The sequence below is a fragment of the Mesoplodon densirostris genome, chromosome 4 (assembly GCF_025265405.1).
Source record: "Mesoplodon densirostris isolate mMesDen1 chromosome 4, mMesDen1 primary haplotype, whole genome shotgun sequence".
NCBI lineage: Eukaryota > Metazoa > Chordata > Mammalia > Artiodactyla > Ziphiidae > Mesoplodon > Mesoplodon densirostris.
Window position 1 is genome coordinate 88,538,371 of NC_082664.1, and position 16,082 is coordinate 88,554,452.

Here is a 16,082-nt window from a genome sequence, read left to right on the forward strand (position 1 = left end):
TCTCTCTTCTTCTGGGACCCCTATAATGCAAATGATGGTGCATTTAATGTCCCAGAGGTCTCTTAAACTATCCTCATTTGTTTTCATTCTTTTTTCTTTATTCAGTTCTGTGGCAGTGATTTCCACCATTCTGTCTTCCAGCTCACTTATCTGTTCTTCTGCCTTATTTATTCTGCTATTGACTCCTTCTAGTGTATTTTTCATTTCAGTTATTGTTCATCTTTGTTTGTCTGTTCTTTAAATTTTCTAGCCCTTTGTTAAACATTTCTTGTATCTTCTCCATCTGTGCCTCCATTCTTTGTCCAAGATCATGGATCATCTTTACTATCGTTACTTCTAATTCTTTTTCAGGTAAATTGCCTATCTCCACTTCACGTAGTTGTTCTTCTGGGGTTTTATCTTGTTCCTTCGTCTGGAACATATTCCTCTGCCGCCTCATTATATCTAACTTTCTGTGTTTGCAGCCCCACAGGCTGCAGGATTATATTTCCTCTTGCTTCTGGTGTTTTCCCCCTGGTGGATGAGGCTGGTCTAAGAGGCTTGTGTAGGCTTCCTGGTGTGAGGGACTTGTGCCTGTCCACTGGTGGGTGGAGCTGGGTCTTGTCCCTCTGGTGGGCAGGGCTGGATCAAGGGGTGGGTTTAGAGGTGGCTGTGGGCTCAGGAAGACTTTAAGGCAGCCTGTCTGCTGATGGGTGGGGCTATGTTCCTGCCCTGTTGGTTGTTTGGCCTGAGGCATGCCTTCACTGTAGCTTTCAGGCTGTTGGGTGGGGTGAGATCTTGGCATCAAAATGGTGGCCTCCAGAACAGCTCCCGCCAGTGAGTAGCCAGTACCTCTGCCACCAGTGTCCTTGTGCCCACAGTGAGCCACAGCTGCCCTCTGCCTCCCCAGGAGACCCTCGAAGACCAGCAGGTGGGTCTGGCCCAGGCTCTTATGAGGTCACTGCTTTTTCCCTAGGTCCTGGTACCCATGAGACCTTGTGTGCACCCACCAGGAGTGGCGTCTGTTTCTCCCAGTCCTGTGGAGTTCCTGTGATCAAGTCCCACTGGCCTTCAAAGCCAAATGCTCTGGAGGCTCCTCCTCCGATGCCAGACCCTCAGACTGTGGAGCCTGACGTGGGTCTCAGAACTCTCACTCCTGTGGGAGAACTTCTGCAATATAATTGTTTTTCAGTTTGTGGGTCACCCACCCAGTGGGTATGGGATTTGATTGTATCACAGATGCACCCCTCCTGCCGTCTCATCATGGCTTCCTCTTTGTCTTTGGAAGTAGAATATCTTTTTGGTAGGTTCCAGTACTTTTTTGTCGATGGCTGTTCAGCAGTTAGTTGTGATTTTGGTGTTTTCGTGAGAGGAGGTGAGCTCAGGCCCTTCTACTCTGCCATCTTGTCCCAAAGTCCCATACTGTTTTAATTACTTTAGCTTTGTAGTATAGTTGAAGTCAGAAAGTGTGATACCACAAGCTTTGTTATTCTTTCTCAGGATTGCTTTGGCTGTCTGGAGTCTTGTGGTTCCACACAAATTTTAGGATTGTCTTTTTTTATTTTTGTGAAGAATGCCTTTGGAATTTTGATAAGAATTTTTACACGGTTTGTGTTGAATCTATAGATAGCTTTGAATAGTATACACTTTTTAGCAATATAATTCTTCTGAGCCATGAAAATGGAATGTCTTTCCATTTGTGCTGTCTTCGATTTCTTTCAACAAAGACTTGTTGTTTTTGTTGTACAGATTTTTCACTTCCTTGGTTAAATTTATTCCTAGATATTCTTTTACTCAGCATAATTGAGATTAATCCATGTTGCATGTATCGACAGTTTAGTCTCTTTTACTGATGAGTAGTATCCCATTGTTCATACCAGTGTGTTTTCCCATCATCTGTTGATAGACATTTGGATTATTCCCCCATTGTAGTTTTAATTTGCATTCCGCTAATGACTAATGATGTTGAAATTTTTTTCATACACTTGTTTGCCATCCATATATCTTTGGTGAAGTGTCCGAAACTTTTGTCCATTTTTTCTTGTTTTTGTTTTATTTTCTTACTGTTGAGTTTTGAGAGTTTATGTATTCTGAATGTAAGTCCTTTATCAGATATGTGACTTACAAATATTTTCTTCCTGTCTATGACGTGTCTTTTCATTCTCTTAACAGTGTCTTTCAAAGAATAGAAGCTGTTAATTTTGATTAAGTCCAGTTTTATCAATTTCTTTTTTGTGTGTGGCTTATGCTTTTGGTGTTGTGTCTGAGAAATCTTTGTGTAACCCAAAGTCACAAAAAATTTTCTCCTCTGTTTTCTTTTAGAAAACTTATAGGTTTTAGTTTTACATTTAGGGTTATGATCATTTTGAGTTAATTTTTGTATGTGGTGCAAGGTATAGATCAAGTTTTAATTTTTTGCATATGGATATTCAATTGATCCAGCGTCTTGGTTCCTTTTTATGATTTATTTTTGTATATTTATATTGCTATTACACTTACCTCTTTAAGCATATTTGTAAAGAGTATTTAAAATTTTTGGTCTGTGTCAAAGATCAGATTTCCCCAGGAAACAGATTTTGTGACTGAGATTTGGCAAGAAGTGAGGGAAGCAGGATTGAGTAGAGAGGGGAAATAAACTGTGATGTGGTTGCAGCAGAAGACTTGGCCATCTTATGCAGAGCTCTGAAGCTAGAATGGCCCTTCAGAGATGTCCCAAATTGAGGTTAGAGGGCTAGGCCATTGTACCTCTGCATCTATCAGAAATTGGTTCCTCAGGAGGGAACCATGGGCAAGGTAGCTTCCTTTAGCCAGAAGCGCCCGTAACAGGCAGTACTCTGAACAGCTGGGGTATGGGAAACCTCAGTCTTACAGGGGATATCTTACTATACTAGCCACTCAGTTCTAAAACTTCTGCTTTAGATGGTATGTCTTACCTAGTCTGTTTTATTTCTTTTACTCTTCCCATGTCTAATTATTTTGACCTGTGTGCTTATATTCCTCTGGGGATGTCAGCTATTTCGTCTAGTATTGTGTATTAGAGAAGGGCCAAAGGCCAGTTCCTAATCTGTATCAGTTCCAGTGAGAGAAGGCAAAGGGGATGAGCACCAGGGTGGAGATTCCAGGAATCCTGAATCAACATTGATCACTTCGCCAGGCAAATCCTAGTCAGGATCCTTTGATGCTGGTAACGGCTATGTAGTTGATTTTTTGTATCTCAGTCATCAAGCTTGCCGAATTCTCTTACTAGTTCTAATAATCTATATGTCAGTTCTCTTGGACTTTCTGTGGCAGGTAGTGAGTGATATTATCTGTCAATAATAACAGTTTTGTTTCTTCCTTTTCAGTTTTTCTTTTTCTGTATTGGCAAGTCTTTAGTACAATGTTAGATGACTTTAAAGGAATTTCTTCTAATGTTTCACCATCAAATAGGTTGTTTGCTGTGGGGTTCTGGTATATACCCTTTATCAGAATAAAGAAATTTCCTTCTAGTCCTTGTTTGCTTTCTTTCTAAAATCATGAACACGTGTTGAGTTTTATCAGATGCTTTTTCTGCATCCATTGAGGTGATCATGTTTTTTTCTTTTTTAATCTTTAATGTAGTGAATTATATTCATATGAAAACTTTCATTGAGATAAAATTCACACAACAAAGTTAAACATTTGAGCCATTTAAAAATAGGTACAATTCAGTGGGTTTTAGTATGTTCACGATGTTGTGCAACCATTATCGCTATCTAATTCCAGAATATTTCCATCTCATATATTTTTTTAACTGTTAAACTTTTATTCCTGGGATTAACCCAGTGTGGTCATGGTATATATTCTTTTTTCCAATACCTTGCTGGATTTGTACAAAACCATTCTTTATAGGAGTTTTCATTGTAATGAAACTTTGACCCTGTTTTTTTTTTTCCCCACATCTTTACTGGAGTATAATTGCTTTACAATGCTGCATTAGTTTCTGCTGTACAACAAAGTGAATCAGCCAAATGTATACATATATCCCCATATCCGCCCCCCTTTTGAGCCTCCCTCCCACCCTCCCTATCCCACCCCTCTAGGTCGTCACAAAGCATTGAGCTGATCTCCCTGTGCTATGAAGCAGCTTCCCACTAGCCATCCATTTTACATTTGGTAGAGTGTATATATGTCAGTGCTGCTCTCTCACTTCATCCCAGCTTCCCCTTCCCACCCTGTGTCCTCAATTGACCCTGTTTTATTGGTTCTTTTCACAGCATCTCTGGAAGCTGATGGTGGAAGAGTCAGATTTACTGGGTCAGCTGAAGGTAATAGCTTAACTGTTCTTTTAACTCTTAAAACGATGCTGGTGGACAATGACTTTATTCTCTATCCTCTCCTGAGAGTACTGGTTGCCTGTCCCCAGACTTCCAGAGTGGCTCCTTATGTCCTCATCCAAGTGGGCAAACTCCATCTAGTGCTACAGGTTGATTACAGTACAAAGCTTCGGCTGTTTACTTTCTTCTGGCGTGATTGTGCTTTCATTGAATAAATGATATCAAAGACACACCAGTCATCCTGCCATTACTGCCATGCCCCTTTAAAATGCCAAAAGCCTACGACCTTTTGTAGGTTGGGCTCAAACTGATGAAACTGGAAATTATATGCATAATTCTCTTAGGATAGTGAAAAGCTCTGCTGGACTACTGAATTGTAAATGGAAATTCTTTCTGCAGATCATTAAAGACTTTTACCTTCTGGGACGTGGAGAACTGTTTCAGGCCTTCATTGATACAGCTCAACACATGTTAAAAACACCACCCACTGCAGTAACTGAACATGGTAATTGCCCTGGGGCCCAAGAATTACCAGCTTACTGAAGTTGTAGTGTATTTCTTAGCTGCTGCCAAACGATTTAGGCCTGGTCCACATAAGAGCAGCCTAGTGAGTTACAGAGAGTGTTTCCAAAATGGAAGGTCACTCAGGTAGGCTCACACTGTTGTTACTGGGAGCAGCTTCAGCTCGTGACCCTTCCTGGAAGGGTTGGTACAGGCCTTCAAACCAGTATTTCATCTCATCATATTATAGCCATATATTTCTTAAGGGACATATTGAGATTTTTTTTTTTTGGCCACGCCATGTGGCATGTGGGATCTTAGTTCCCTGGTCAGGAATCGAACCCGTGCCCCCTGCATTGGGAACGTGGAGTCTTAACCACTGGACTGCCAGGGAAGTTTCCATATTGGGACTTATTACCACTTGTTGTATTAGAACTCTTGAGGCTGTCAGTGATGGAAAACTAACCTAGGTGGAAAAGGGGAGTGTATTTGCTATTGTATCTTTAACTCCAGTGGGATGGGGATATATCTGGTCCTGAGAACTAAAACTAGGGATTGCTAGGATTCTCTCTCTTACCTTATCTTGTCTGTGCCTCTTGTGTGCTCTTTGATGGCCTTCCAGTCCCATCTGGCCACATGGCCACCAGCAGCTCCCAGGAACATACCTCACAGAGTCTACTGGGGGAGTCAAACCTGGTCTCTCTGGTAGCAAGTTAAGGGATTCCAGGGAAAGGGTTTTGATTAGCCCAACTGGATCATATACCTATCCCTGTATCAAAGAGGTCAGATTAAGATACGCCTACTTTGGGGACTTACCTCGTGGTCCAGTGGTTTAAGACTCTGCGCTTCCACTGCAGGGGGCATGAGTTCGATCCCTGGTTGGGGAACTACGATCCCACATGCCACAAGGTGCAGAAAAAAAAAAAGGAAGACATACCTACTTCAGTAAAGTGTTCACCTTTGACCAATGGGAAGGATCACCATTCCCATTCAGACTACTTGAGGAGAGCTACATAAGGATCAGAGTCAAAAAAGAGGGGAGTGGGGCAGGAGGGGAGACAGGGTTACCGTTTTTCTAGCTCTATAAAACAACAGATGTCCACTGTGCTTACATAGGACTTACTTGGTTGCAAGAAAACCCAATTCAAATTCACTTAAGCAAAGGAAAAAGGAGAATTTATTGATTCTCATAACTGAAAAGGTCAGAGGTAAGATGGGTCTAGGCAGTTTTGCTCCAAGGCTTACATGACGCCTTCAGGACTTGGTGTCATTCCATCTTTCATCTCTGCCTTTTCTTCTGAGACAGGCCTGCTCCATATGGCAGCAAGATGGCCTGCAACCAAGTTCACATCCTACTGAGTCCGTGTTTATCTTGAAAAAAAAAAAAGAGCTACCCTCTTTCAGAGTCTGAATAGAGCCTCTGGATTGGCCTGGCTTGGGTCATGTTCATATCCCTAAACAAAATAGTGTAACAAGGTAGATCGTTCCTGGGTCACCTGCCTACCCTGACGGTCAGGTATTGTCCACCCCACTGGAACTACATGGATTGTTCTGGACAGGGGTGATTCTCCAAGGAAAACCAGGGCACTGTTATCAGCAAGAGGAAAAGGAATGCATGCTAGTCAGGCAAAAGCAACTACTGTTTACCGTATCCTACTATTAGTGATAGGCGGGCTGCAGGAGGGGTGGAAAGCCAGAGGAGTCAGGATTTATTACATAGCCAAGCCTTCTCTCAGCCCATGTGTTCTTTCTTGCAGATGTGAATGTGGCGTTCCAACAGTCAGCACACAAGGTGCTGCTAGATGATGACAACCTCCTCCCTCTGTTGCACTTAACAATCGAGTATCATGGAAAGGAGCATAAAGGTTTGCTGTGCTTCCTTGAGTCTTTCTGCTCCTACTGGTCATCATCTGTTCTGCTTCCATCCACTTCCACAGAAACCATATCATTTTGGACCTTAGAAATCACCTAGTCCAGTACCCTAATTTTACATAAAAGAAAAAGGAAGTCAGGAGAGGCTAAGAGATGGCCAGGCCATGGTTTTGGTTTGTTTTTGTCATGCTGCTGGAATAGTCTCTGTTTATTTATAGCCACAGTTCTTTAAGACTAAAAAAAGAATCTCTAAAAGACCTCCTAAGAGAACCCCTCATGGGAGTTTCCTTGCCTTCTACAAGTCCCCTTTGTATCCCCTTTATGCTTCTGACACTGCAGGTTCGAGTGAGCGCTCATTTCGTGAATGTTCCTCACCTTGTTGAAACTCTCGTTCTAGATGAGTGAAGTCATCTTCTCTGTTCTTAACAGATGCTACTCAGGCAAGAGAAGGGCCTTCTCGGGAAACTTCTCCCCGGGAAGCCCCCGCATCCGGCTGGGCAGCCCTAGGTCTTTCCTATAAAGTGCAGTGGCCACTACACATTCTCTTCACACCTGCTGTCCTGGAAAAGTGAGTATTTCTGAGTTTCTCACAGGTAATTATTACCCATCTTACTTCCACGAGAAGAAATTATCAGGAGTAGAACTGGTTGGGAGCAAGATAGCCAGCCAACTGGTTTTTGTTTGTTTTTTGGCCATGCCACGCAGCTTGCAGGATCTTAGTTCCCTGCCCAGAGACTGAACCTGGGCCCCCTGCAGTGGAAGCACCAAGTCCCAACCACTGGACCACCAGGGAAGTCCCCCAGCTGGTTTTTAACAGTCTATAAATCAGAGGCTGCAAACTCAGATGCCTTCGGGGCCCGGACAGATAACATGAATAAGTGAAGCTGCAAATGTGAGACAGTAGGAGTAGTGGATGCTGGGATGAGTGGGCGGGTCAAACCCTTAAAACCATCAGAGCTTTGTTTAAATTGCAAAATAATGAGCAATTTACAGGCTGCCAGTTTCTGGCCTCTCTTCATCCTCTCCATTCCTGTTCGTAAACCTCTGCTTTTGGGGGGAAGAGAAGCTTAGGGTATGAGAGACTAGACATAAACTGGAAAGAGAAAGCTGGTTTAGGGAGAAGACGCAGAGCCCACAGCCCACCTCAGTGAGCCGCCTGGACTCTGTCCAAAGAGCCTCTGTAGCTCCCAGTCCACTTTCCTTCTCACTTGAGATGCTCTTAACACCCTGGAAGAAATCAAGCTCAGAAGTATTTTCCTATACATTTTATTTTGAAAATTTTCAAATATAAACAAAAGTATGGACTATCACAAACACACACGGACGCATCATCCATCTTCAGTAACTAGCAACATCACGCTGTTTGTTTCATCTCCTCTTTTTTTTTTGGCCAGAGCCTTATAAAGCAAATCCCAGACATGTCATTTCACTCCACCACTGTGCAATTCAAAAAAGCCATCTTTGGGACTTCCCTGGTGGCGCAGTGGTTGAGAATCCACCTGCCAATGCAGGGGACATGGGTTCGAGCCCTGGTCCAGGAAGATCCCACATGCCTCAGAGCAACGAAGCCTGTGTGCCACAACTACTGAGCCTGTGCTCTAGAGCCTGCGAGCCACAACTACTGAGCCTGAGTGCCACAACTACTGAAGCCTGTGCACCTAGAGCCCAAGCTCTGCAACAAGAGAAGCCACCACAATGAAAAGCCCACGCACTGCAACGAAGAGTAGCCCCCGCTCACCGCAGCTAGAGAAAGCCCACGCACAGAAACGAAGACCCAACAAGAAAGACCCAATGCAGCCCAAAATAAATTTTTTTTAAAAAGGCATCTTTTTAACATAACTACAATGCTATTATCACACCCAGTAAAATTAACAATAATTCCTTATTATCTGATATCCAATCCACATGGAAATTTCCCCCATTATCTAAAAAATGTCTTATGGTTGGGTTTGTTCAAATCAGAATACAAACAAGGTGTACTATTTTCATTACATTGTTCCATTAGAAATAATTTTTAAAGGCAGATGGAATCAGGTTATCTTATGCAAGCCGGCCTAAGAATTGGTACATAAGCCCAGTTCCACCAGGAATCAGCTGCTCTTCCCATACATCTTCTTGGTACAGGGCTCAATATCAGGCAGCTACCTAGAGCTCTGTGAGGGGAGCCCTTGATTTTTTTTTTTTAATTGAAGTATAGTTGGTTTACAATGTTGTGTTAGTTTCAGGTGTACTGCAAAGTGATTCATGTAGATATATATGATTCTTTTTTTTTTCAGATTCTTTTCCATTATAGGTTATTATCTTGAATATAGTTCCCTGTGCTATACAGGAGGTCCTTGTTGGTTATCTACTTTATATATAGTCGTGTGTGTCTGTTAATCCCAAACTCCTAACCTATCCCTCCCCACCCCACCCCCGACAGAGCCCTCAATTTTATCTCCTCTTCTGTGGGCTTCAGGGACAGAGAATCACAGCAACCAAAGTCCTTGGTTCCCAACACATTCTTATTTGTCCATGCAGGGCCCTCCTTCCTCCTACACACACACACACGCACGCACGCACGCACGCACGCGCGCGCGCGCGCCACAGAACCACTTTTAGAACAAAGTCTAGAACACTGGCAGTAATGTCCATTTACCTGTGTGGTCCTTCCCAGCCTTGCCCCCTTGCCTCCCCCAACCCTAAGTGACCACTACCCTAAATTCCATGTTTTCTATCCTTTTTTTAAAATAAATTTTAATTTTTAAAATTTATTTATTTTTGTTTTATATGCATTTCATTTTTAGCTGTGTTGGGTCTTTGTTGCTGCACGCGGGCTTTCTTTAGTTGCGGCGAACTGGGGCTACTCTTCGTTGCGACACGCGGGCTTCTCATTGCAGTGGCTTCTCTTCTGGAGCACGGGCTCTAGGTGCGCACAGCCTTCAGTAGTTGTGGCTTGCGGGCTCTAGAGTGCAGGCTCAGTAGTTGCGGCGCATGGGCTTAGTTCCTCCGCAGCATGTGGTATCTTCCCGGACCAGGGCTCAAACCCGTGTCCCCTGTACTGGCAGGCGAATTCTTAACCACTGTGCCACCAGGGAAGTCCCTTCTATCCTTTTTACACAGTTTTATAACATCTATATATGTTCCCCCAAAGTATATATATCTTTTCTGTTTAGTTGTTTTAAGCATTACAAAAAAAGGTATCAGGCTATATGTAATCTTTTTAAATTTCCCTTTATTCAAAATCATATTACTAGGAGTCATTTTATGTTGTACAGCTGAAGTTCATTCATTTTAATGGCTGTGCAATATTCCATCATATAAATAAACCAGTTTATATGTTCCCATCTCTAGGCAAACTTATATCCTTCCTGCCTTTTGGGGAGAAATGGGTGGCACAGAGTCCTAGGGTTTGTCATGCAGGTGGGGCTTGTGGGTGGTGAGGTTTTTATCTTGAATAGTCTGGTGTTTCTGTCAAGGTACAATGTTGTTTTCAAGTACTTGCTGAGTGTGCGCCGGGTACAAGCTGAGCTGCAGCACTGCTGGGCCCTACAGATGCAGCGCAAGCACCTCAAGTCCAACCAGACCGACGCAGTCAAGTGGCGCCTAAGAAATCACATGGCCTTCTTGGTGGATAATCTTCAGTACTACCTCCAGGTCTGTGTCGAGGGATGAGTAGAAGGAAGGGGTGTGAAAAAAAAGTCCAGGAGGTTGGCAGGAGTCATTGAAGAGGAATCCTGCATTTGGTGAAAAACTGTAGTTTGAGAAAATTCATGGATTATATCACTAGGCATGTTTCTTGGGGGGCATTTTAGAGGGTAGTGGAAATAAGTGGATGAAGGAGAACGAGGAGTTAAGGTCCTTATCAGTAATGCAGTATTAAATTATTGTTGCCCCTTATAGTTTGCTGTAACTTCTGGAATCTCATAGGACTTAACCAAGTCAGTCGGCAGAGGGGATAGGGGTGTGGGGGTGAGATCTGCCAAGACATTGGAGGTCATCAGGAAGTAGGCAGATGACTTCCTACAAGGCGAGGCAACATAAGGGGGTCTTCGTTCAGCTTTAAAGGGGCTTGGATAGGAGGAAGGTGAGTGGGGGCAAAGAGTTCCTGTTTCATCCTCTCAGGCATCTGATGTTCTTGAGTACTTAGACTATGCAAGGTACTAAAATCATTTGTCCAACTGTCGACCAGGTTGATGTGCTGGAGTCTCAGTTCTCACAGCTGCTTCATCAAATCAATTCTACCCGAGACTTTGAAAGCATCCGATTGGCTCACGACCACTTCCTGAGCAATTTGCTGGCCCAGTCCTTTATCTTGTTGAAACCTGTAAGTAGGGCTGGTTGGTTTCCTCAGACTGCTTCTAGCCTGACTGTTCCCTTAGGCACTTGCCAGGATATGGAACTATCATTTAGCAACTTTTCAATCTCTATCTTTAAACATTTTTAACAACTTATAAAGCAAAACTAAGAGGGAATACTAAAAAGGAACTTAAATGTCTTTGAATTTCTGAAGTACTATATCACAGGATGTGGTGGGCAGCTACAGATGAAAGAATATATGCTTAACCCTCAGAAGAAAGTATTTAAAGAAATTTTTAAAAGCCTGACACCACAGAAAGACTAATGAAAAGCATGTAGAATTTACTTTCTTAGAAATCTTGTGGATCAGGATCGGCCAGTTTGGAAGTTGTTTTCACAGACAACTAGAGCAGTGTCTCCCTCTGTGTGTGTGTGTGTGTGTGTACATATGTACGTACATATATTGTGTATCTCCCTCAGGGAAGTTATTCTCAGCCTTGGACCCACGTGGGAATCATCTGGGAGCTTTAAAGTAATCTAGGACCCAGAGCACTTAAATTAGTAGAACCCAGGCACCAATCTTTGAAAGCTCACAAGCTGATTCCAGTTCAAGGATGAAAAAGCAGGAAGATGAAAATGACCCCTTATAGATTCTAATAGAACAGTTATGCTTTATCTTTGACGGGAGCTACTTGTTATTCCTCAGTTGTGCCACACTCTTTTGTTCTGGTATTTGGGGCTGCTGTTATTTTTAAGGGAGAGTGAGTTCTGTAGATGCCACTCCAAAGGGTTCTGTGAATTGAAAACAACCAAGAACCATTGTCACAGGTAGACTGTCCTTGTACAGTATGAGTGCATCCTTGGGGAAAGCAGAATATCAGAGCAGGTGATCGTCATTAAATATTTATTGAGTGCTTACTGTATGCAAGGCACTGGGGATACAAAGAGGTATAAGTCATGGCTCTGCCCTTAAGGAGCTCACAATCTAGTTGGAGAAACAGGACTTACATACATCACAGATCAGTAACAACACAGACGGCCTGAACAAACGCCAAGTAAACAGTACAGGTAATATAGAGGAGAGGGAAGCAAGGGGTCGCTAAAGGCTGTGGTGGGGAAGGGAGCGCGCTGTTAGGAGTAGGACTCAAGCTGGTATTGAGGAGAGTATCCCAGGCACAGGGAACAACACTGAAAGCAAAGCTCAAGGTGGGAGCACACTCGGTGGGTCCCAGAGACAACGACTAGTTTAATGTGGCTCGAGTGGAGTGTTCGTGCAGGGTGACTAAGAATGACAGTGTCTTTGCCTGGAAGGGAAGAGTGTTTTACACATGTTGCATTTTGAGGGGCTGGCAGGACTTGCATTGTCTCTCCTGAGGTCAGATGTAGAGAATGGGAATAGGTTGGCTCTTATTTTCCCAAATCTTTAATTTCACAGGTGTATCTTCCTTTTTCTCCTAACGTCAACTGTGTTTCCTGGCTAGGTGTTTCACTGCCTGAATGAAATCTTAGATCTCTGCCACAGCTTTTGCTCGCTGGTCAGTCAGAACCTGGGCCCACTGGATGAACGTGGGGCCGCCCAGCTGAGCATCCTGGTGAAGGTAAGTCAGCCTGGCCACTGGAAGTAAGCAGCCCTGTCCAAAGGACAGAGGTGGCTTTGTGGATGGGAAATCGTGATCTTTTCCTCTGAGTCAGTTAAAACATTTCCCCAATACATACACACAGAAATAATAAGATACAAAGATAAAAAATGTTGGTATCAGTTTTTAAAGCAGATAATTACGTGCTGCCTGAGCGTTCAAATATAGTTCAGCCCTGAATAGTTTATTCAGCCCACCAGATATGCACTGGCTTTGTTCTTACTTTCTAACATCCAACCTCCTTACTTCCTTGAACTAACCCTCTCTTTCACTGAGATTATAATTACCCACCTGTAACGAAAACACAGGCTCTCCCCAACCCCAGTACACAGCAGAATATATTAATTTGAAGCTGGCTGCTAAATTCCTACTGAGTATGAGAATACTTTCATAGGAAGTCATGCATTCTATGGACTCGGTATGAAGAAGTCATTTTAGGAGCTAATAGAAATGGGAATGGGGAAGGCCAGTTGGTACTGTGGAATTTTCAGCAAGACTTCCAAGGAATCTCCCCTGCCCCCTCAGTCCACATGGATAGCTGGTAAGTCTAAGAGGAATGACAGCTTGAGTCCTTCTCTCTGCAGGGTTTTAGCCGCCAGTCTTCACTCTTATTCAAGATTCTCTCCAGTGTTCGCAATCATCAGATCAACTCGGATTTGGCTCAACTACTGTTACGACTAGATTATAACAAATATTACACCCAGGCTGGTGGCACCCTGGGCAGGTAGGAACAACCACCTTTGGGGCACTCAGTGGACTGTGTGTGTGTGGCTTTGTAACGAGTTGTAGAATTCCAGAGCTGGAAGGAGACTTTAGCCATCATCTAGTCCAAAAACCCTCCTTTTATAAACAAGGAAAGTAAGGCTCAGCAAGAGAAAGAGCTGTGTCTGATCATCAGTGAAGATTATTTTGCAGTCAAAGTCGTCATCAGAGTAAAGAACCAGCACTCCTGGCGCTGAGGCAGGGTGTCAGTCCCTAGCGCGATGCGAACCGGCCAGGCAGCCTTAGCGTCCCCCACCCCAGCCTCCCTGCCCCCCAGCTTTTTGCCTCTGAAAGGAGGGGACTGCTCCTTCTAACTCCAAACTTTTAAAAAATCTAATAGTGAGACTCAGTGGTAGATGTCTTCTCTCAGAGGTCTGTCCCACTCAAAAAAGCAATTTATTATTCTGCTTTCTCTCTCTGAAATGTCAAGCAGGTTTCTCCTAAGTGATTTTATTAGCAAGAAGAGTTTTAAGATGAGATTATCTAGATCACAGGTTGCCCTGATTCATATTTCTTGGAAGAAAATCTTGGGAAAGCATGATATTTTGATGCAACTCTTTTTTTTCTTTTGTAGTTTTGGGATGTGAGAGTTTCTGGTCCACAAACTAAGTCAGTCAATCCCCTGCGTTGTAACAGAAGATTCAAAACAAACATCCCATTCTCTGGCCAGACACTGTATGTCTGCAGCTACTGGAAAAGCTCTACCTTTTCTCCTAGAAGCAGTTATTGAACATCCATGGATACAAATCCTACCCCCCTTCCCATGTGGAAGGGGCACCTGCCCCACCTTAGGGGAGTTCTTAACCCATCCACCAAGGAGGACTTGTGGCGTCAGCCCTCCCTCTGCTGACCGTGCAGGATCTGTTACATTGAGAACATTGTCGGGTATGTTCATTTCCTGAGCACCTATGTGCCTAGGTTCTGTTCAAACCGGGGGACAGAGCAGTAAGCTGTACAGATCAGAACGTTAAATGGCTCATGTGAAAAAGGAATTACATGTATTAATAAGTCAAATTCTGGATGTTACCACTGAGCAAGAAAGGCACCAGGTAAGACAGGCTTCCCCACACCCCACAGACCTCCTTTCCTCTTTCAGAAATTAAAACTGAGCATCTCCTGTCCTTAGGGATCTTCAAAACTGTGAATCTGAAGAATTTTACCAGTAACTTCCAATTATTTCAGATTGGTAAGAGGGTAATAATTCTGGCTATTGACAATGTATTCAAAGTATTTTTTAACAAAGAAAAAAGGTCCTTAAGAAAAAAAATTGTTAGATTTTGAATACTGAAAGATGCAGATCTAATTATCCCATCTTGGAAGGACCACAGGAGTAATCTGGCCCAACCATCACTGATAACCATCAATCTTCCTATCAGTGTGAACCAAAATATTCATTGAATAACCCCCTCCAAACTGAAAAAGAATGCAGCATTCTGGCCTCAGTGTGTAGCCACTCAATCTGGTCCTCATCTCTACATCTTCCACCACATACTATACACCCTTATTCCCTGTAATTGCCAGCTAAAGATGACCCCTTCCACTGCTTCCTCTGGAGCAGAGGTTAGCAAACTATGGCCACCCACCTGTTTTTGTAAATAAAGTTTTATTGGGACACAGTCACACTCATTTGCTTACCTATAGTCTACAGTTGCTTTCATGCTGTCGTAGCAAAGATGAGTCGTTGTGGCACACCAAATGGCCCACAAAGCCTAAAATATTTACTATCTATCTGGCAGAAAAAAAAAAGATATTTAAGCCCACTTTAGAGAATGAGAGGACATCAACAGGGATGATGCTAGAAGTACAGAAGGAACAGCTTCCAGCAACTGGGACAGTAACCGTAATAAAATTTTGGACCTCTGGCTAGAGCTTCTAACAAACATTTCCAAGTGTTATCACTGTTTCTTATGTTTATCCTTGTAGCAAGTCGTCAAGTTTATAGTCACCACCCATTCACAACAATTGGTCCTTTTCCCTTTTGGCTCTGAGAGTACAGTACCCACAAGGTCAGCTGTTAGTGAGCTCAACTCTAAAGAGAGATTTTTTTTTTCATTGCCAGAAAACTAAGAGCTGTGCCCAATTCCACTCAACTTCTGCCACAACTATAAATCTGGGCCTGTTGTAAAATCAGGTTTTTGAAAGTGCTGAATTTTAGACAGCCCAGGTTAATCTTCTGACAGACAATGATACCACAGAAAACTTTAAAAAAAATTCACTCCTTGTTATTTTCCTTGGCTAGCTGTCCTTCTACAGTGAACAAGCCCATTGAAAACCGCAGAGAAGGTACTATGTTTGTCTTGCTATTTGTTGAGATTAAGCTCAAAGAAATGGATGAAGAAGTCCCAGTTACTACAACCAGAGATTCAACATTTATTTTATCATAAAAGTCCAGCAAATAAAAGTATATACAAGATCCATGCAAGGAATCCGGTTACACACAAGACACATTTAAAACCTGGTTAAAACACAGTCTTCACACCACCAGGGCATAACACCAGTAAGCCCGAGTATCCTTAGTGAGAAACATAATCGTGTTTATATTTTGGATGCTGCTTGAATCCAATTCTCTGCCCAACAATGAGGCACTGGATCACCCACTCTTGTGACACCACAGGCAGCTGCAAGGCTTCAGCACACTTCAGCACCGAGGCTGGGCACGAGGGGTCCGTCACCACCACGTCGAAGACCCCTAAAGCAATGTCTGCAGGAAGCAGGGGAAGGTGAGTGAGGAAAGGAGACGCCAGTTCAGCCCTCCGGT

The 16,082-nt window shown here is 43.2% G+C and overlaps 2 protein-coding genes across 5 annotated transcripts in view; one reads left to right on the forward strand and one right to left on the reverse strand.

Annotated features, from left to right (window-relative positions):
• The window catches only part of TUBGCP4 (tubulin gamma complex component 4), a 58,268-nt gene extending 43,062 nt beyond the window's left edge, over positions 1-15,206 (forward strand). For both annotated transcript variants that reach the window (XM_060096723.1, XM_060096724.1), the window contains 9 exons: positions 4,215-4,265; positions 4,674-4,779; positions 6,533-6,640; positions 7,077-7,215; positions 10,106-10,283; positions 10,819-10,953; positions 12,407-12,523; positions 13,147-13,286; positions 13,899-15,206. In XM_060096723.1, the coding sequence (XP_059952706.1) occupies positions 4,215-4,265; positions 4,674-4,779; positions 6,533-6,640; positions 7,077-7,215; positions 10,106-10,283; positions 10,819-10,953; positions 12,407-12,523; positions 13,147-13,286; positions 13,899-13,911 (987 nt within the window). In that variant the 3' untranslated portion in view covers positions 13,912-15,206. The remainder of the gene's footprint in view (positions 1-4,214; positions 4,266-4,673; positions 4,780-6,532; positions 6,641-7,076; positions 7,216-10,105; positions 10,284-10,818; positions 10,954-12,406; positions 12,524-13,146; positions 13,287-13,898) is intronic.
• A 464-nt stretch (positions 15,207-15,670) lies between these two features.
• Positions 15,671-16,082, reverse strand: part of TP53BP1 (tumor protein p53 binding protein 1) — a 73,829-nt gene continuing 73,417 nt past the window's right edge. For all 3 annotated transcript variants that reach the window (XM_060096719.1, XM_060096720.1, XM_060096718.1), the window contains one exon: positions 15,671-16,025. In XM_060096719.1, coding sequence (XP_059952702.1) covers positions 15,838-16,025 — 188 coding nt within the window. In that variant the 3' untranslated portion in view covers positions 15,671-15,837. The remainder of the gene's footprint in view (positions 16,026-16,082) is intronic.